General features: G+C 38.6%; 1 protein-coding gene across 5 annotated transcripts in view; it reads right to left on the minus strand.

Moving 5' to 3' along the window:
* ESRP1 (epithelial splicing regulatory protein 1) overlaps positions 1 to 21616 on the minus strand; it is a 56896-nt gene that overhangs the window by 11837 nt on the left and 23443 nt on the right. For 3 of the 5 annotated variants that reach the window (XM_029223202.1, XM_029223205.1, XM_029223203.1), the window contains exons 11-13: positions 20703 to 20921; positions 18269 to 18467; positions 15018 to 15186 (exon numbers count right to left, since the gene is read on the minus strand). In XM_029223202.1, coding sequence (XP_029079035.1) covers positions 15018 to 15186; positions 18269 to 18467; positions 20703 to 20921 — 587 coding nt within the window. The remainder of the gene's footprint in view (positions 1 to 15017; positions 15187 to 18268; positions 18468 to 20702; positions 20922 to 21616) is intronic. The other 2 variants (XM_029223201.1, XM_029223204.1) reach the window with 1 other exon arrangement.

A 21616-nucleotide genomic window follows, 5' to 3' on the forward strand; every position in this document is an offset into this window, starting at 1 on the left:
TAATTATCCCATTTCAAAGACAAGTAAACACATAATGGAAGGGACTAAAAATCTTTGAGATTATCTATCCTACATAATCCTAACTGATGGGTTAATAGGAATGATACCAGATGGTGAATCCAGTCCCAGACTCCGTTTTATGCAAATTTTTTTTTTTTTTTTTTTTTGCGGTACGCGGGCCTCTCACTGTTGTGGCCTCTCCCGTTGCGGAGCACAGGCTTCGGACGCGCAGACCCAGCGACCATGGCTCACGGGCCCAGCCACTCCGCAGCATGTGGGATCTTCCCGGACCGGGGCACGAACCCGTGTCCCCTGCATCGGCAGGCGGACTCTCAACCACTGCGCCACCAGGGAGGCCCCTCAGACTCCATTTTAGTAGCACAGTAACCTTGAGCAAGTCACTTAATGTCTCTGAATTCCAATTTTATCATTTGTTAAATGGGGATCACACTTCCTAGTTTCACATAATTGTTCTTCAGCTTCAATGATTTAACATATCAAATTACTCCACAAACCATAAAATGCAGTAATTTCTTGTTCTATTATTATTCTCACTCTTGCTATTTCCATAATCATTCTTCCATTTCATTTCTAAAATATGGGAGCCTGAAAAAATATTACTTGACATCAAGCTGCCCATAACTTGTTAAGTCTCTAAAACAGTGATTCTCAACTTGTCTGCATATTAGAGTCACTTAGCGAGATTTTTACAACTCTCCGAGGAGAGTCTCTTTAGAGATCAAGAGTCAATCTGTGTGTAACTGTCAGAGCAAAGAGACGGAATGCTGAACTTTAGGCCTGAGAAGGACTTTAGCCATCATTTAGCCACACCTCCTCATTTTTACAGAGATGGAAATGGAAACTAAGAGTTAAATAATTCCCCAAAGGTCACACAACCAGTTAGCTCTTCACAAAACTGAAGAACTACCCAGATTTCTCAACTTCTAGTTCAGTATCTCCCTATACAAGCACCATTCATTCAAAGACTATATTTGCTCATGTCAAATGCCTGATAGATACTAACACTAATACTCAAAGACTATCAAGGCTTCTGTGTATTTTGCTGAGTTACTCAGACTTTCCACACTGGATATGAAAATCAGATCATTTCCATAGTATACAACTTACTTCTATGACTCTGACCTGGCATATTCTATGCCTCTGGTTAAAGATCTCTTATAAATTAAATCTAGGTATCTAGTATTGAGTTGGCCAAAGAGTTCACTTGGTTTTTTCCGTAAGATGGCCCTAGTAGCACTTAGTTGTCTTAACTTCATTTGAAACAATTTTGTTAGATTGCATTGTGACAGCTATCATATCAGCATGCATAAAAAAAAAAAAACTTATCAAAATTGGTGATTTTTGTGTAGCTATTTTAATATTGAAGATGGGAGAAAAAAAGCAACATTTCCGGCATATTATGCTTTCTTATTTCAAGAAAGGTAAAACGCAACTGAAATGTAAAAAACGATTTATGCAGTGTATGGAGAAGGTGCTGTGACTGATCAAACGTGTCAAAAGTGGTTTGTGAAGTTCCGTGCTGGAGATTTCGAGCTGCCTGATGCTCCAAGGTCGGGTAAGACCAGTTGAAGTTGATAGTGATCAAATCGAGACATTAATGGAGAACAATCAATGTTACACCATGCAGGAGACAGCCGACATACTCAAAATATCCAAATCAACTGCTGAAAATCATTTGCACCAGCTTGGTTATGTTAATTGCTTTAATGTTTGGGTTCCACATTAAGTTAAGTGATAAAAACTTTCTTGACCATATTTGTGCATGCAATTCTCTACTGAAACATAACGAAAACGTTCCTTTTTGTTTTGTTTTTTTGTTTTTGCGGTACGCAGGCCTCTCACTGCTCTGGCCCCTCCCGCCGCGGAGAACAGGCTCCGGACGCGCAGGCTCAGCGGCCGTGGCTCACGGGCCCAGCCACTCCGCGGCATGTGGGATCTTCCCGGACCGGGGCACTAACCCGTGTCCCCCTGCATCGGCAGGCGGACTCTCAACCACTGCGCCACCAGGGAAGCCCAAAAACGTTCCATTTTTAAAACAAATTTGTGACAGGTGATAAAAAGTGGATACTGTACAATAATGTGGAATGGAAGCGATCGTGGGGCAAGTGAAATGAACCACCACCAACCACACCAAAGGCCAGTCTTCAACCAAAGGTGATGTGTGTATATGGTGGGATTGGAAGGGAGTCCTCTATTATGAGCTCCTTCCGGAAGACCAAATGATTAATTCCAATAAGTACTGCTCCCAATTAGACCAACTGAAAGCAGCACCCAACGAAAAGTGTCCGGAATTAGTCAACAGAAAATGCATAATCTTTCATCAGGATAACACAAGACTGCATGCTTCTTTGATGACCAGGCAAAAATTGTTACAGCTTGGCTGGAAGGCTCTGATTCATCTGCTGTATTCACCAGACATTGCACCTTCAGATTTCCATTTATTTCGGTCTTTACAAAACTCTCTTAATGGAAAGAATTTCAATTCCCTGGAAGACTGTAAAAGGCACCCGGAACAGTTCTTTGCTCAAAAAGATAAGAACTTTTGGGAAGATGGAATTATGAAGTTGCCTGAAAAATGGCAGAAGGTAGTGGAACAAAATGGTGAATACGTTGTTCAATAAAGGTCTTGGTGAAAATGAAAAATATGTCTTTTATTTTCACTTAAAAACCAAAGGAACTTTTTGGCCAACCCAATACCTTCAAAATACAATCAAGATAAAATAAAAGTTATCTAACTAGAAATTTAAGGCTATAAATGACAATTATGTTCAGCATCTGTAGGGTAGCACCTATTCCAATGAAGCCAAAACACAATACAATTGGGATTCACATCTTTATTCTTTGCACTAGGATTATCTGCTGTAGACAAGATATCTTAAGAAAAATTAAATAATCTGTATCTACCTGACAGGACATGAGAATAAGAATTTTCTCTCAACCTAAATTCCAGGTCTTTCAGATTACTGAAATAAAAAACAGCAAGAAATAAAGTAACTTATGGAGTAAAAATGGTAGTAAAGAAAGAAGGCAAACTTATACATAGAAAATCAAATACAGTTTGCTGAATTATTACTAGAATAAGCCAGTTTGGCAAGGTTAAAAGATATAAGATCAATGCACAAAATAAATTAACTACATTTTTATACACTACAATGAACAATCCAAAATGGAAATTAGGAAATCAATTCCACTCACAATAGCATCAAAAAGAACAGAATACTTAGGAAAAAAATTTGACAAAGGAAGAGCAAGACTTGTACACTAAAACCTATGAAACACTGTTAGAAAATAAAAGGTCTAAATAAATGGAAAGACAGCCCATGTTCATAAACAGAAGATTTAATTTTGTCAGAATGGCAATACTATCTCTAAATTGTACAGATTCGATGCAATAGCTATCAAAATTCCAACTGGCTTTTTTGCAGAAAACGACAAAACTGAAGCTAAAACATATATGGAAATACAAATGACCCAGAATAGCCAAACTTTCTTAAAAAAGAACAAAGTAGGAAGACTTACATTTCCTAAATGCAAAACTTTAAAGCTACAGTAATCAAGATGGTGTGGTACTCCCATAAGGGTAGGCAATGATCAATAGAATAGAATTTGAGAGGTGAGAAATAAACCCTTACATTTATGGTCAATTGATTTTTTTTTTTTTTTTTGGCCACGCTGCACAGCCCGTGTGATCCCAGTTCCCCGACCAGGGATCAAACTCAGGCCCATGGCAGTGAAAACGTGGTGTCCCAATCACTGGACAGCCAGGGAATTCCCTGGTCAATTGATTTCTGACGAGGGTTCCAAGACAATTTGACGAGGAAAGAAGTCTTTTCAGTAAATGGTGCTGGAACAATGAAATATCCACATGCAAAAGGATGAATTTAGACCTCTACCTCACTCCATATAAAAAATTAATTCAAAATGATAATATACCTAAGTGTAAGAGCTAACACTACACAACTCTTAAAAGAATATGTAGTGGGCTTCCCTGGTGGCGCAGTGGTTGAGAGTCCACCTGCCGATGCAGGGGACGTGGGTTCGTGCCCCGGTCCGGGAGGATCCCACATGCTGCGGAGCGGCTGGGCCCGTGAGCCATGGCTGCTGAGCCTGTGCGTCCGGAGCCTGTGCTCCGCGACGGGAGAGGCCACAACAGTGAGAGGCCCGCGTACCGCAAAAAAAAATAATAATAATAAAAAAAAGAATATGTAGTAATACATTTTCATGACCTTGCATTATATCTGACAACAAAAGTATAAGTGAGAAAAGAAGAAATAGATAAGCTGGACTGCATCAAAACTTAAAACTTTTGTGCTTTAAAGGACTCCATCAAGGAAATGAAAAGACAACCCACAGACTGGGAGAAAATATTTGTAAGTCATATAAGCTCTCCTACCTAGAATATATACAAAAATTTTACAACTAAAAAGCAGTAAGAAAAATAACTCAATTTAAAAATGTGCGGGGACTTCCCTGGTGGTCCAGTGGCTAAAACTCTGCTCTCTCAATGCAGGGGGTCCAGGTTCAATCCCTGGTCAGGGAACTAGATCCCACATGCTGCAACTAAGAGTTCACATGCCGGACTTCCCTGGTGGCGCCGTGGTTAAGGATCCGCCTGCCAATGCAGGGGACACGGGTTTGAGCGCTGGTCCGGGAAGATCCCACATGCCGCGGAGCAACTAAGCCCGTGCAGCATAACTACTGAGCCTGCGCTCTAGAGCCCGTGAGCCACAACTACTGGGCCTGCGTGCCACAACTACTGAAGCCTGTGCGCCTACAGCCTGTGCTCTGCAAAAAGAGAAACCACCGCAATGAGAAGCCTGCGCACCCCAACAAAGAGTGGCCCCCGCTTGCTACAACTAGAGAAAGCCTGCATGTAGCAATGAAGAGCCAATGCCGCCAAAAAAAAAAAAGCCAATCACAGAAGACCACATATGGTATGATTCCATTTATATGAAATATCTGAACAAGCAAATCCACAGAAACAGAAAATAGATTGATAGTTATTTAGGGATGGGGAGGGGCAAGTAAAGTGGGTAGAAAGGAAGTGAACGGGAGTTTCTACTAATGGACACCAGGTTTCCTTTGGGGGTAATGGGTTACTCTAAAATTAGATTGTTATATTATCTAAAAATTAGTTTACACAATTGTTCTAAAATTAGCAGCACAACTCTGTAAATACACTAAAAACCACTGAATTGTATACTTAAAATAGGTTAATTTTATGATATGTAAACTACCTTAATAAAGCTGTTTTTAGGACTTCCCTGGTGGTGCAGTGGTTAGGAATCCTCCTGTCAAGGCAGAGGACATGGGTTCGAGCCCTGGTCCAGGAAGATCCCACATGCTGCGGAGCAACTAAGCCCATGCACCACAACTACTAAGCCTGTGCTCTAGAGCCCAGGAGCCACAGCTACTGAGCACACACACCACAACTACTGAAGCCCGCATACCTAGAGCCCGTGCTCCACAACAAGAGAAGCCACCGCAATGAGAAGCTCGCACACAGCAACAAAGAGTAGCCCTTGCTCACCGCAACTAGAGAAAGCCCGTGTGCAGCAACAAAGACACAATGCAGCAAAAAATAAGTAAATAAATTAACTTTTCAACTAATCCAATTCAGTCAAGTACAATTTACAGTCAATGTTTGAGATATTTAATGCTTTCCATGGAAAGTTACTCAGTTATCAGAAAATCTTAGCTTTTTTCAAATCCCATATAATTTAAGGAATGGTAGGGAGTGCTGTATGTTATAAGGGAAACAATTTTAAACATAATAGCTTCAAAGTATAAAGTATAAATGGATTAGGCCATCACCACAGAATAAATGGATTATGCCATCGCCACAGAATAAGGATAACGTAAAAATTATGTGCATTTGCTTTGTGGCGGTGGTTTAGAGAAAGATAAGGAATTTTTTAACCACACCCTAAATAACGGCAAAAAGAGAGCTGTCCATCAAAACAAGACTATGCCAGTAGCTCATCCTAACATTCATTTTAAGTAATTGTTTTGGGTTTTTACCTCCATTTTATCTTTAGTTAGGTTTCAGATTCTCAAGTGTCAGTATTTATCAGTCTCAGATGTACATGGTAACAATAATGTAACTGCTACTCAAAAGCTACAGAGGTTCAAAAATTGATAAAACTACAAAGGAACCCAACGGGTTAGGGGCCAAATGAGTGAGTCAATGTAACCCTGAACTCCGAGGTCCTACAGTGCATGGAGGGACTGTACCGCATCACATAAACTAACAAGGAGACTGCACTTGAGCTGGGTAAGAAACCCTGTTGGAGTTGCCTGAATGGGCAAAGAACCGAAGGGAGATGAGAGGAAATGAAGGGAAAAAGTAAATAGCACAAGAAGGGTCTCCCCAAAGGTTTATATTCAGAAAACTGCTAGAGCATCAGAGTTATGAAGACATTACTGCTGAGACTCATTCAGCAAGTCACACTGAGATTGCATTAAGAAATTACTGAGGACTTCCCTGGTGGCGCAGTGGTTAAGAATCCGCCTGCCATTGCAGGGGACACGGGTTTGATCCCTGGTTCGGGAAGATCCCACATGCTGCAGAGGAACTAAGCCCGTGCGCCACAACTACCGAGCCCACGCACCACAACTACTGAAGCCTGCACGCCTAGAGCCCGTGCTCTGCAACAAAGAGAAGCCACTGCAATGAGAAGCCCACACACAGCAACGAAGAGTAGCCCCCCTCACCACGGCTAGATAAAGCCTGCGTGCAGCAACGAAGACCCAATGCAGCCAAAAATTAAAAAAAATTATAAAAAAAAAAAAAAAGAAAAAGAAACTACTGAATGAAGCACACCAGTGACTACATTATAAAGTTGGTTAAGATTTCCTCCATGGCAGTACTCCATGTTCTCTCTACGTATTTGGGTAAAAACTTTCAAACCCAATGTAGAGAAAAACTATATTTCCCTGAGAATTAATGACTTTCTTTCCTTTGAAATTGTGAGTTTTGTAATTCAAGTTTCCTCCTGCTCAGAGCCTATGATTGTTATGCCAAAATTAATTTAATTGCCTAAGATTCTGTTGTCAGACTATCAAATATTTCTTCCTATCTTATATTTTTTCAAATCCTAATTTACATAATCTAATTTTTATAATATTCTATGTATCCTAATAACTCATAGAAAATTCTTTGTAGAGCAGGGAAAGATATGAAAATACTGAAGGCCAGGGTGTCTAACAACACAATATATACTCTATCGGAAATAATTCTCATAACACCCTTTCATCTAATAATTACAAATTACTAAACATTGGTAACACTGATGTTATCAGGTAGCATTCCAAAATAGAAGTAGCCATAGCACGATAATATTCATATTTTGAGGACCTGCCATATTTCTCTAGAGGAGAGAGGATCAAAGCATTATCTGTCCTATTAGAAAAAGAGGTTAAGGGAAAAGAATAGAAGACTATATTCTCTCCTCTGGATGAGAGGACATTAACATAGAAAACTAAAACACATTAATTAAAAAACACATAAAAAACATAGAAAATTAACACACATAAAACACATTTACATAGAAAACATGCCGAGAAGTCTTGCAAAAAGAAATCTGGTTTCTACTTCTTGCAAAATTACTGCACCGAGCCTTTGTATTAAGGTTATTAACACCCCTAGTGTTACAAAAACCATATATTTTTGGAAAGTGACTGGAGAAACAATGTTTTAATCCTAGCAAGTGCAAAAGATGGAGTCATTTTTCACGTAGGAAACTTCTGAACTAACTTGTTCATCTGAAATGAACAATCTCAAGAAGGATGACTTTTCAACATTCTTTTTGAGTTTAATACTGAGGCAGAAGGACTAATGATCACATCTGGATTCTCAATTTCTGTTATCTCTTCCTAAAGACTGTACAAGCTGCTCTGTGCGTATGCATCTACCTCTTGGAGAAAGTTTAAGTAACCAACAAATATAAAAACACTTTGGAAGGAATAAAGAAATCTTCTAAGAATCTATTTCACTGAAACTGTAAGCAAATTTAGGTACTGTCAAAATAGTTTGGTAACTAAACTTAACTTACCCTAATTATGTCAAAGATTACCAAAAACAAACCAAAAAACCCCTACTACAGTTATCATAATATGCTCCAAATACATAGTAAAGTTACAGACTGCTTACTCAAAACAAGGATTGCCCTCACAAAGCTTCATTTTAAATTTGACAACTGAATCCTATAGTAGAAATTATTTTATAAGTAATCTTTTTGCTTGATTTAAAGTATAAAATGATAACAACTGATCTTCTCACATGTTTAGAAAACAGTGACATTTTTAAAAGTAATATTTTGATGAAAAATCTAGATGAAGAAGGAAGCAAAACACACTGTTAACCGTGGACATTTGTAACAGAAGTAACAGAAGACAACAATTTCCAGAGAGGCACATTTACAGAAGTTATTATTTTGTAAACTATTTTGGTGTTCTGTTTTTTAAATGAGCTTTTGTCTTGTTTTGGAATAGGAATAGCATACAACATTGAAAGGTACAAATACAGAGCCAGCAGTATGACTCCATCACACCCCTCCCCCTCCAGATCAGAACCTCTCCAGAAGCAATCCCATTCTAGCTTCGTGGTTATTATGATTTGATTATTTTGAACTTAAATGGAAAATGTTTGCTAATAAAGCCATTTTGCTTTTGGTTTAAAAATAGGCAGCTTAGGGACTTCCCTGGTGGCACAGTGGTTAAGAATCTGCCTGCCAATGCAGGGGACACGGCTTCCAGCCCTGGTCTGGGAAGATCCCACATGCCACGGAGCAACTAAGCCCATGCGCCACAACTAATGAGCCTGCGCTTTAGAGCCTGTGAGCCACAACTAATGAGCCTGCGCTTTAGAGCCTGTGAGCCACAACTACTGAGCCCACGCTCTAGAGCCAGCAAGCCACAACTACTGAAGCCCGTGAGCCTAAAGCCCAAGTTCCACAAGAGAAGACACCGCAATGAGAAGCCCTCACACCACAACAAAGAGTAGCCCCCTGTGCAGAAACAAAGACCCAAAGCAGCCAAAAGAAAAAGAAAAAAAAGGCGGCTTAAAAGACCACATAACACACAGTAAAGAAAATCAAAAGTCATTACTCTATATTATTAGATAAAATTCATAGACAAATGTCAATTTTTCCTTTTAGCCTACTTCAAGGTAATGTCTTAAAGATATACCAAGGAAATGCTTAAATAAGGCAATGGAGGCAAAATAGGTTTATCAACATTGACACATGTGTTTTAGTTAAGTTCTGCTTTAACTAAAGTCATTAATGCTTAAGAATAAGGTGCTTAATTTAAAGATATATTGGGCACATAAATAGCAACAAGTGAAAGAAATGATCTCTAGGTTTTTGTGCTTTAAAATGTTCTGCGGGTAAGGGTATAGCAGGGTACGCATGGAAACAGACGATACAAGATTGGGAAATATTGATATTGTTGAAATTGGGTAATAGATATTCTCCCAAATTATGTTAGTTTGAAAATTTCTGTAATAGATTCTTTTAAAGTTATGCTTGAAAATAACATGTATAACACCATCCCCATTTTGTAAGAAAAAAAATCCTTAGGGAAAAAAAACCTTACACATTGAAATCAATCAAGTGTTTGGGGTAATGAAAATTTTTTTTCCTTGAAGTTCACTGCACTTGATAATTTTCTACAATGCTGAAAAGAATTTTAAGCATATTTTAAATTCCCTGGACTGCTCATCATATGAATAAGGTCTTTAGACTAACAAATGACTATTCCATGAAACTACACTGAATTCTCAGGGACTGATAGTATAGACTGAGTTGCCCACAGCAGTTCCTGCTTACATCATTTAGCAATGTCATTCAAACTAAAAAAAAAAAAAAAAAAAAAGTTGTTCCCACCAACAAAAATTATCTGGTGCTTCTCCGTTATAACAACATTGCCTGATATTGCATTAATATTGCATTGTTACAATGTTCTAGTATAATTTCACTGCATGCTGAGTTCCAGTTTGCATTTGTGGCACTACATGTTTAAGTTATAAAAAGAATTTTTTTAAAACAAGAATTCTTTCTTTTTCTTAGTCCTATCAGAAAGCTTTTGGGACTTCCCTGGTGGTCCAGTGGTAAAGAATCCGCCTTTCAATGCAGGGGATGCAAGTTCGATCCCTGGTCAGGGAACTAAGATCCCACATGCGGCGGGGCAGCTAAGCCCGCGTGCCACAACTACTGAGCTCCCGCGCCTCAAAGAGAGAGCCTGCATGCCACAAACTACAGAGCCCATGTGCTCTGGAGCCTGTCCTGCAACGAAAGATCCCACATGCATCAAGGAAGACCCCGCGTTCTGCAACTAAGACCTGATGCAGCCAAAAATAAATAAAATACATACTAAAAAAAGAGAAAGCTTTCAATAAGTAAATCAGAAAGTAAATTTAACTTTACATTTGGTTGTCAAATGTTACCACTGTGAGAAACTACTTAAAGTGTATATGGAATGCCTCTGTACTGTTAGTTACAACCTTGTGAACCTATACTTATCTCAATAACAAAAGGAAACTGGAATAAGAAAGCCAAGTGTTCAAAATAGGAAATGCATCCATCTCTCAGAGGCTTGGTATTCTTTTTGGCTCAAGTGCAAAGAATTTCAGAATAGAATACAAGAACACCACACAACAAACCAAGCATTGCAGAATGCCTCAATATTACTAAATATACGTATTCATTGCTTGGGTAGAAAGAATGATTTTACAAGTAGTGGTTATCTGAAAAAAATAAAAGTCCCCTCCCACACCTCCCAAACCTTTCTCATGGGTATGCAAGTAAAGCATCACTCATTAAAAATGTCAAACATCCCTTGCCCTCTCTTTTGGTTCAAGGTGATATGTTATTATTTATAACATATAAAAGACATTAACATAAATGTCTTTTGTATATCCATTGCCTCACCTACAAAAGGTGAGGCAATGGATATACAAAAGACATTTATGTTAATCCATCTTTCTTTAAATCACATGACATTTGTTTGAAGACTCAGCATGTTTCTTACCTGTGCTACAGCTGTGATGCAAAAGAGAATATTCTTTTCTAAGAAAAATGAGAGGTCAGAACGAAAGGTAGGACTTTATGTAATGGGAGAGACAAGGTGTGATAAAACAGAGTTCTGAGTAATAAGCAGGGTGGGCATGAACAGATAGTCCCTTCTAATTCTTCTGTACCCTGGGCTAAGCTCTGGGATACTGGGTAACCGAAATCTTCTTCCAAGGGGTGAAAGGAAAAACCAGTGTTCATAATCAGAAAATAGAACCACTTGCTTTAATTTCACTTGCTCTTCAAGATGCTGTTGTTACAGCCACACATTTAGACTGCTAAAAACTCATTTAACAATAAACAAAAAGAAAGCAATTCACTGGTTCACTGTTTTCTCCTTAAATGTTCCTCAAGTAACCCAAATCCTTATGATGAAATACCTATCATAGGTTCTATCTCCAAATATACCAAGTTAGAGGAAATAAAATAAGAACAAATGCCCGCTAGCTGAAGGAGCCCTTTGAAGTCACTGACTTTGCACAGGGATGAACTCTGTCAGCTACTCTACACCAGAAAGGGTCCATATTTTATTAACCCTAATATTTCCAGTATGTCGCACACAGAGGTACTAAATTATAGTTTGCCCAGATAAATTCAAAGTTAAAAACAGTAAAACCAGTTACTGTTTTTGAGGGGCATACTTTTAAAAGTCTGCAAAATGTTAGCATATTGATGTTTTAAAGTAATGAACATGTTGCATAATCTGAAGCCAAACGGACATATTTCATTTAAAAAGTGGATAACACATTTTAAATCAACTATACTCCAAGGTACGCTGGCCTCTCACTGCTGTGGCCTCTCCTGTCGCGGAGCACAGGCTCCGGACGCGCAGGCTCAGCGGCCATGGCTCACGGGCCCAGCCGCTCCGCGTCACGCGGGATCTTCCCGGACAGGGGCACGAACCCGTGTCCCCTGCATCAGCAGGCGGACTCTCAACCACTGCGCCACCAGGGAAGCCCAATAAAAATTTTTTAAAAATTAAAAAAAAAAAAGTGGACGGACAATATTGTGTAACAAACCATAATGGAAAAGAATATATAACTGAATCACTTTGCTGTACAGCAGAAATTAACACAATACTGTAAATCAATATACTTCAATGAAATATAAAAATGGAGGGAATTTAATTTTTTTTAATTTAAAAAGAGACAAACTCCAGAGCTTCTGATTTAATATCTTGTTTTAGCCTAAAGTATGCTATCTCACACTTTCCTACGTATCAGAGAATAGGCCAAAATATACTTAAACATTTACATTACAGAGCCTCAAATGCCTTACAGTCATGTGATGTTAGAAATTAATGGCTTTCTCCCAAAACTGTAAAATATTTTATCGTTTTTGGAATTTGCTTTTTAAATTATTACAGATTTTAAGTATGGTTAACAGCACATCCCCATGTTTGAACACTTTGTGTCAGTAATTTCACTAGAATTAGGGAAATGTAAATTAAGAGAGTGAACCATACTAGGAGTTATTTGGAAATATTAATTTAAATATAACACACATGACTTTTGATTTTAAAATCCCACTCCTGTGAAATTGTTCTACAGAAATAGAAGTATTTAAAGATCAATACAAGTTTTGTTTAACAGAAAAATAAAATTAAATGTCTATAAAAATAAAGGAATTGTTAAATTATGATATATTTTCATTCTTGGGATATCATATGGAAGTTACAAGAGTGAGGTATATATACAGATATTCCTTAGGAAAGAAGTCCATGACATACTGGCAAGTTAAAACAAACAAACAGACAAAACAAAACAGTGGGCAGTATGTTAGTACGCCACATTATTTACAGGCACACAGATACGTGTATGTTATCAAACTGATAGTAGTGGTTACTTTTGGACTCGGTGTTGTGTAGAATGGGAGTCTACTTTTACTCACTACTTCTATCCTCTTAGACTTAATAATGAGGACATTACAAACTTGAAAACCACTAGTAGAAAAAAAAAAAAAAACCACTAGTAGAAAAAAATTAACATATAAGCAGGGGCCCAAAATTACAGGAGCTATTAAGCCATAAATGTCAGTTCCGTTTGCGTTTGGGGCTTCAATTCAAGACTCAAGTTCCCATCTCACTATGATGGAAAACTATTTCTAAGAGATTCCTTCTTTTAACAGTGTCCAGATAGCAAGGCAATGGTGGAACTGGATACTTTGCAAGTGTATTATAGGCACAAGAAATTGCACCAGGCATCCGGTGGCACAACGCATTCCACTCCTGACATTCTGATGGTGTAAGACAGGAAGACAGAGATCTTTCTTATAACCAGAGCCACTACCAGCAAGTGACTGTCACAGGGTGTAGAGAAGGTGACAGATTGGGATTGGGCTGGGTGTCTGACATAGTACTCAACCATGAACAATTAACAATTACTCAGGCTTCTGAGCCCTTTTGCAAGCTTTCAAAAGATGGCCAGTTGATGATTATCATGGCTTTCTCCCTATTCTTCTTCCCCAGGAGAATAAAGAACATTTTCAAAAAACAAAACAAAACAAACAAAAGGAACATTTTCAATAGCATTAATGAATGTTTTTAAAATTTCTAAAAATAATTAAAGAAATTTAATTAATAGTGGCTACCAGCTTCACTGCTACCAAGATTCCAAAGTTCTTGCTCCCTATTGGGAAACTGCAGATGGAGAGGGAATAAAAAATACACTGTGACAGGGAATCCCCTGGCGGTCCAGTGGTTAGGACCCCGCACCTCCACTGCAGGGAGCCTGGGTTCGATCCCTGGTCGGGGAAGTAAGATCCTGCAAGTCACGAAGCAAGGCCAAAAAAACAAATAAACAACAAAAAAAAAAACCACACAGAGATCAGATAGGTAAGTTCCAGGCCACTTATCAAAAACCTCACATACACATTGGTGGATGTACTCAAAACATTTATTTTAAATAGCTTGAGAAGGAAAAAACAAGGCCTGGTATACTTATAAAAATTTTTGAGCAATATTGCTTGTGCCAAAGTAAAATTTTATTTTAATAAAGTGAACTGGTTAGTAGCTAAACAAAGACTTTTTTTTTTTTTTTGGCTTTGCAGCATGTGGGATCTTCCCCAACCAGGGATCAAATGTGGGCCCCCTCCAGTGGAGGTGCGGAGTCCTAATCAACGGACCACCAGGGAAGTCCAAACAAAGACTTTAAAAAAAAAAAATTTTTTTTTTTTTGGAAAAGAAAATTGAGAACGAGAGGTTATTATATATACAAGTTAGAATCACAGGCAATCAGACCTGGGAGGGACTCCAAAAGCGTGGCTGATCTGATCATTTTGTAACAACCAGAAAGGTCAAGTGAATTGCCTCAGGTAGAAGAACAGATGAGACCAAAACTCGGGTCTCCCAATTTCCAGAGTGACAAATTTCTCTCCATTATATCCTGCTGCCTCCAAGAAATTGAGGACAACTAAAAATAATCAGATTTAAAATATGTTGATTCTAATAAAGTACTGAATAATCTCATTCTGGACTTGTTAGTAAAGATTTAGAGAGGAAAGAATACAAGCCCTATAAAATTTAAAACAACAGTTTTTATTTATTTTGGGTTGACATGAATTCATGGTACTTAAAAATATAATTGTCATCATCATGGATTTTCCCGTTTTGTAATTCATTCACATGATACTGCCACCCTATTAGAATGATTACTGTGCTACTCACTAACAACCCTAAAATAGAAGGAAAAACGGAAAGTTGTATACACACGTAACCTAAAATATCATGCTGAAAATAGATGGTTAAAAAATAAACATTTTGGTTTGTCTTGAAACAACCTTCTTGGTCAGAGATATGACCAGAAACTGTTGCTGGTCATGCTAACCTTCAACGTGGCAGACAACATTCTTCTGTGAACTCAGGCAGCGGCTATTAAAGGAGTCCTTTGTTTCTGTCCCTCATTTCCACTTCCATCAGAGCCTTACCTGGGATAGTACGCTGTGTAGTTCATGAAGAGCTGGGTGCCTGCTGGGTAGTATGCTGTGGAGGGCTGCAGTGCTCGTGGATTCAAGAGCACAGAGGGCTGATAAATGGCAGCTTCAGGAGGAATAACTGCTGCAGGAGCTGGAAATGTGTAGGAGGGAGGAGACAGGCCTAAATAAGCAAAGAGAGAGACCTTGAGATATATTTGTAGTAGTTGACACATGTGCTAGCACTAAAGCTACAAGGTCGCTGTTCCATATATACATTCGAAAGAAAGAGACCAGTTCTGTATACCATCCCAAGCATCTTCCTTTTGCTTATATAGATAACACCTAGAAGCAATCTCAAATCTCACACACTCCGTCAACCTAAGGAACGGTTCTTAGTCTGAAACTTGGAAAAACCAGTATCAAGTGGACTTTCAAGTCTTCGCAACCATTTCATGACACGTGATTTTTTTTTCCCCACTCCTAAGTGCCAGTTACCACAAAGTAACTCTTTGAGGAAAGAAACATGGGACAGACTGACATTTAGTGTAACTTCAGACCAAAAGCTGGGTTTTTTCCCCCTTTGAGCACTAGGCTGCTTGTTCATATTGTTATCTACTCTATAGGACAACATGAAGACAGTTATGATAAAACACTATTCACCAGGACCATGTATTATGCCAAAGCATAGACTGTGCCAGAGTAAACTGACCTAAAAGGAGTAGATTAACTCTGGATCATGTACACTTCAAGGCAACCCGGAAGATGGGTTTTTGACGCTAATCTACATCTTCAGACCAGTCTAAAAAATAAAAAAATCCAATCTGGGAGATAACCCTGTGCAAGTCTTCCTGAGAGTCAGTTGATTCAGATTAAATAAAGTAGAAAGGATGAATTCCTTTGTCTTCTGGTTATGCAACATCTTCAAGGCCCAGTAACTCACTTAAGTCAGACCACTTGCTGGTCACTAATGTGTAGGATGAACACAACTCTCCAAGCCATCTGCACCCAACAGGAGAGATAACTGAGAGGTTGACTGAATTTGGAATTCCTGACTTTAATTTTCAAACCTAGAACCACCTAATATATGTTGCAAATAGCTGAAGCCCACTGGATAATTTTCACAGGAAAATCTCTACTGTCTTTTGCTCTTCTTATGAGCTTCTGTATGTCTATGGAGATGAGTGAGTCAGCTGAATATGGGTACATAAACCCAAGACCTGGGAATTCCCTGGTGGCCTGGTGGTTAGGATTCCAGGGCTTTCACTGCTATGGCCCAGGTTCAACGCCTGTCAGGGAATTGAGGTCCTGAAAGCTGTGCAGCACGGCCAAAAAAACCCAAAAACAGACAAACAAACAAAAAAACCCAAGACCAACATACTGATTTCATATTCAATTTTTGGGTACCTCCTTCATACCCATCAAAAATTGCTACATGGTAGATACCTAATGTAGATAATTTTAAAATTATGATCCCTGGCCTAAAAGAGTCCACAAAAAGGACAAACAGAACAAACCGAGGCACCTAAGTCATAAAGAGATTGTCACCTAAAGCGAGTTGGCAGGAAAAAGAAAGTCCAGTAGAACAAGCATATTAGCATGCATAAATTAGAATTCTGATTTTTTAATGAGTGAACTCTTCCACTAAATTGACAAATGGCCAAATTTTAAATAAAATTTTTAGAAAGTATTAAAAGATTTGTAAATATATTTTATGTAAAAATGCATTTAGATTTAAAAAAAAAATTTTTTTTTTTTTTTTTGGCCGTGCATGGTGCAGCATGCAGGATCTTACTTCCCCAAAGAGGGACTGGAACCGTGCCCCCTGCAGTGGAAGTGCAGAGTCTTAACCACTGGACTGCCAGGGAAATTATTATTATTTTAGGGCTTGTGAGGGGGAAAAGGGAAGAAGTAAAAATCTTACGAAGTCTGTAATGACGACTTTTCCACCAAGAAGAGAGGAGTAAAAGGATATCACAGCAAAAGAATTTGGGTTATACATGATGGAGAAATTCCCTTATCTCATAATGCTTGACAGATTATCAGTATGGGAAATTGTAAAAGTTACTGATATTATCAGTGGTTTATGGACAGGAAACCTACAACTAAGATTACATTAAGATATCCACTTAAGCCCAATCATGAATTTTTAAAACTTGATGCTCATTAATGATCAACTCTTAGATATCCACCAATAGCAAGCAGCAGATAAATGGAACATTAGCAGTTAGGAATTCCAAGGGAAATAAAGGATTAAGCCCTACTGAATGTCCTATGAATAATACTTTACCAAATAGGTTTATTGGTGTAGATCCCTCTTTACTAGAAAGTGATGTCGTAACACTCCCCACTTTATTGGAATCAAGCACATAATCCAGTTTACTTTCTCAGTTATCTTTGAACTGTATTCCAAGTGCTACTTTCTTTAAACATACCCAGCATGCTTCCTAACAAGGTATGTCTTACTCAAAAGTGAAAACTTGGTCAGAAAATTCAAGTTTTAAACATCAGATCCCCAAATGTTCCTTAGTCACAAACCGGAACTTGGTCTCCCGACTAACGGGCTTATTCCTCTCAAACAGGATTCCAGATGGCGTGCACCCAGGTGCCAATGAGCAACAGCATGGCTTGATATTAAGCACTGATCCTGCGATCCAATGGTAACTTTGGCTAATTTATTTACGCATTTGTATCTTTTTTTTTGTTTTTTACTAACCTGCTCATTCCAGATATCCTGGAGAGCAAGAGGGATGCTCTTCAGGTTATCCTTCCCCCAAAATACTTACTGCTCAAAAACCTTAAAAATGCAAAATGGGCATCAACTCGCCCTTCTTTAAAAAAAACACAAAACAAAAAAGCTTAATGTGTTGCAGGAAAAAAAAAAAGGATCTGTCCATACTTATTTTACCTTTAAATGTTATGTATTTAATAGGTAACATTTATTACGTATTAAAGTATCTACATAGCCAGGTTGTCTCCCAGAGTCAGTGCTTATCTTGAGCACACTAAGCTTCAGAAATCAAGTGCTTATCCCTGGAAAAGCAAGAATATAATCTGAAAGGAGGTATTTGTAGAATCTCTAATTATGGGTGTCCACAACCAAGGTCTTAAATGATTACCAGATACTACCGATTTCAGATGGGAAAGACTTATGTAACCACCTCACCTGCCTTAGAAGGAACCAGGGGCACAGAAAGTTACGAAAGCAGCTTAAGCACCTACCAGCATATAGCGTAGAATAGCGCCAAGACCCAAGAAAAACTTACATGGTAACTTACATGGCGGTGGGGATAAGCCATTTCGATTTAAAGTGCCCCCCATTAACACAAAGTTCATCTCCTCAGCTGAACACTGAAAGACTTCAACATATCTGTCCTTCATGGTTTTTTTATGACACTTCTGTGCAGCCATAAATGCTCTGTCCGCAGACTTCATCTGGATAAAGGCATCTCCTGATGGGCGTCCCTGAGCACGTGGGGGAAGAATAAAAAGAAAAGGAGACTGTCTCCTTCAACAAGGAAGTGGTTGCTTACAAAACATGCACAGTGACAATCACCCATAGTACAGACATTTTAGCCATAACATCTGGGTGACAGCATGATCTACTGAAATCAGACTTATGTTTCATCACCTAATCAACAGAATTGCCCACAAAACCTTGAAGAAATAGTTTTGAGAGCTCATAGCTGAATGTGATCCTTTTTGATTTTTATCGATTAGAATCAGATTTATGGACTTTTGAAAACGTCTCCTTGTGACTGCGGTTTCAGAGTAGAGGCTTGCATACTGGGTTTTTCCTTTCTGAAAAATCCGATTAAATCTTACTCAATTGAGAAAAGCTAGTAACAGAACCAGTATTAGAGCTTTATGCATCCTCCTACGTGAAACTGAACAAACCACTGCTCTCTTCTGTCTTTCAAGTCTGTCCCTCACTGACCTGCAACATCCCTTCCCCTTCTCCCTGAAGCCTAGATTGGAATGTGGCTTGTGGATAGGGAAGGAGGAGAGGAATTGGGAGTTGCAAGGCACAGTGAAGGGTGGCGAGAGCTGTTATCACCAGCATTGCTTGGGAGCCCTTCTCTCACCTCTTCCCTTGCATCTCTGTTTTCAACCTTGGCCGACAGATGTTTATAGACATTTCCTCTGTTACTAATAGCTTGCTAAAAATCCTATTTAAAACAAAGCTGGTAGATGTCTGCTCCACAGAACCAGAATGCCTTAGTTTTCTTTAGCATAGACATTTTATGGGAGAGAAAAAAGGCACAACCAGCTTATAAGACTCCTTTTTTATTTTATGGATTTCTTTAAAGTCTCTAAGGGACTAGTTATTGCAAATTATTACCATGCAAGTTACCATAAGAGTTACCATACCAGGGAAGTTAAGGACACCAGGGAAACCCAGTCCAAGATGGAAAACTAACATCTTCGAGGCAGCTAAGAGCTTGTCCATCATCAAAGAAGCATTTCTCCCAAGTGTAGTCAAATAGGTCACAGGGTCAATGAGAGGCAAATCTGTCTACTGTTGTTAATCATAGAGTAATAATAGCCCCTAGGTTATTAGAAGTGGTGACTCAGAGAGAACCCGAACAATTCCCTGGTGATGCTGAACTGTGGGGAACTTTACCCAAAACGAATCCCATCAGTGAAGCATGCCGAGAGGACTCCTAGTCAGATAAAATGCTGCATAGCTTCATATTGACGTGAGAGTTAGAATGAGCATGTGCTGGTGTGGAACACCAAACAGAGGCTCGATGTTTTCTGATTCCTTGTACCCAGTGGCATGCACTTTCCGGTGAGACAGGATTATGGTTATGAATGTGACCAAATCATCGCATGAAAAGAGAAAGTGGGAAACTAGCAGTTTAGAAAAAAATTGGTGTTTTTAATACAAACCTATATTCAGACTACGATGCACAGAAAACATCTTATTTTCAAAAATTGATACTTCGCTTTTAATTAAGAGTTCCAAAATTTTAATTAGAACTACGTGCTTTATGGGTTTTTAAAGTCCTGCTTGTGATGGCACAAAATACTGGCAAATTGCCCAGCAACTAATATAATTAATTTTATTTAAAAAATGAGAGATACCAAGCCAGGAACTACTTTTAATATGCTTAGTATATTGCATACTATAAGAAGCTGATTAGATTTTGATAGAGGATTCTCAACAATTCACTAACACATCTGAGCGCCTTTTAAGATCACATAGTGTTCTAGGTGGTATAGATACAAGTTATTTTGGAGTTTGTACTCTACTGAATGTAATTTGATATCTACTATATATATGTGAAATAAAATAAGTCATTTCTAGACAGTCTATGGATACAAAATACTTAGGAGCACAGACATGCTCCTTGGTTTATATATTGTCTGAATGCTTTCATACTACAGCAGCAGAGCTGCAGACTTCAGTAACTGCAACAGTAAAATGTTGTATTAGACTGGTAATGTATTTGTCTCCTACCAGATGCTATTGATAATTTGATGGATATATGTGATGATGGAATCAGAGCTGAATTTGAATTACCATACCAATGATAGCATTCTTTCCGGAGTTCATCTTAAAGACCCCTTGCATTTATAGTTAAATCTTTCCTTTAAGACCTACTATACAACCGATGAACATTTGTTACCTTTTCATTGGAAGGGTGTATGTAGTAAGAATAAGCAAATCAGTTTTCCAGTAAGTGACTTTCTTACCTGGTGATTCAATACCATGTGGACCCCATGAGTCCGAATATCGGTGGAAAATTCCCCCAGAAAGTCCAGGATATCCTCAATTGTGGCCGCATAGGGAAGACCTCGAAGGCGTATACAGTCTCTAATGTTTGTAGGGGGCACAAATTGCTGAGGTAGTACTGGAATAATGGGAGGGGTTGGAAGTGGAATGAGAGGGGCCGAGGAGAATCGATTCAGCACCTGTAGCCAAAGCAAAATAGAAGTGGTTTAAAGCCCTGCTACTCCAATGTTGTCTGCAGACCAGCGCTGACATCCCTGGAGAACTGCTAGAAATGCATAATCTCAGCTCCACCCTGACCTAGTCTATATGAATCTGCAGTTTAACAAGATCCCCAGGTGATCCACAAGCATGTTAAAGTTTGAGAAGCACTCGTGGAGAAAGTTGTTCATGCTTTCCAGCTGGGAAAGCATGACACCAACTTTTGTGAGATGCCTGCTGAGGTATACACCACACACAACACAATGCACTTAGATTAAGGACTTATCCACCTGGACAAATGTCTCACTACCTGCCTTGGGACAATCTGTTGCTTTTATAAGAATCGGGACATACTGTTAAAATGTGGACTTCTGTACAACCTATTAGATGTCATTTCACTAGTGTTTCTCTCAATATTGTCTTCACATTCCACCTCCAAACCCAAGAAATATAAAGAAAATGACCCAGCAAAGTAACGACGGTCAAACAGTGACTGTATTATATTAAAATATGTCACATTTATAATGAGGTATAAAGCAGAAGGCAGAATGGCTGGGTAATGTAAACCTGAAAAAAATCAATTAGTGAAAATAAAAATAATCATGTGAATTTGAGACAGTGGCAAAACAGCAGATCTTGACTATATATATATATATATATATATATATTTTTTTTT

Source organism: Monodon monoceros, unplaced genomic scaffold, assembly GCF_005190385.1.
Source record: "Monodon monoceros isolate NGI ecotype Baffin Bay Population unplaced genomic scaffold, NGI_Narwhal_1 Super_Scaffold_14, whole genome shotgun sequence".
Taxonomy (NCBI): domain Eukaryota; kingdom Metazoa; phylum Chordata; class Mammalia; order Artiodactyla; family Monodontidae; genus Monodon; species Monodon monoceros.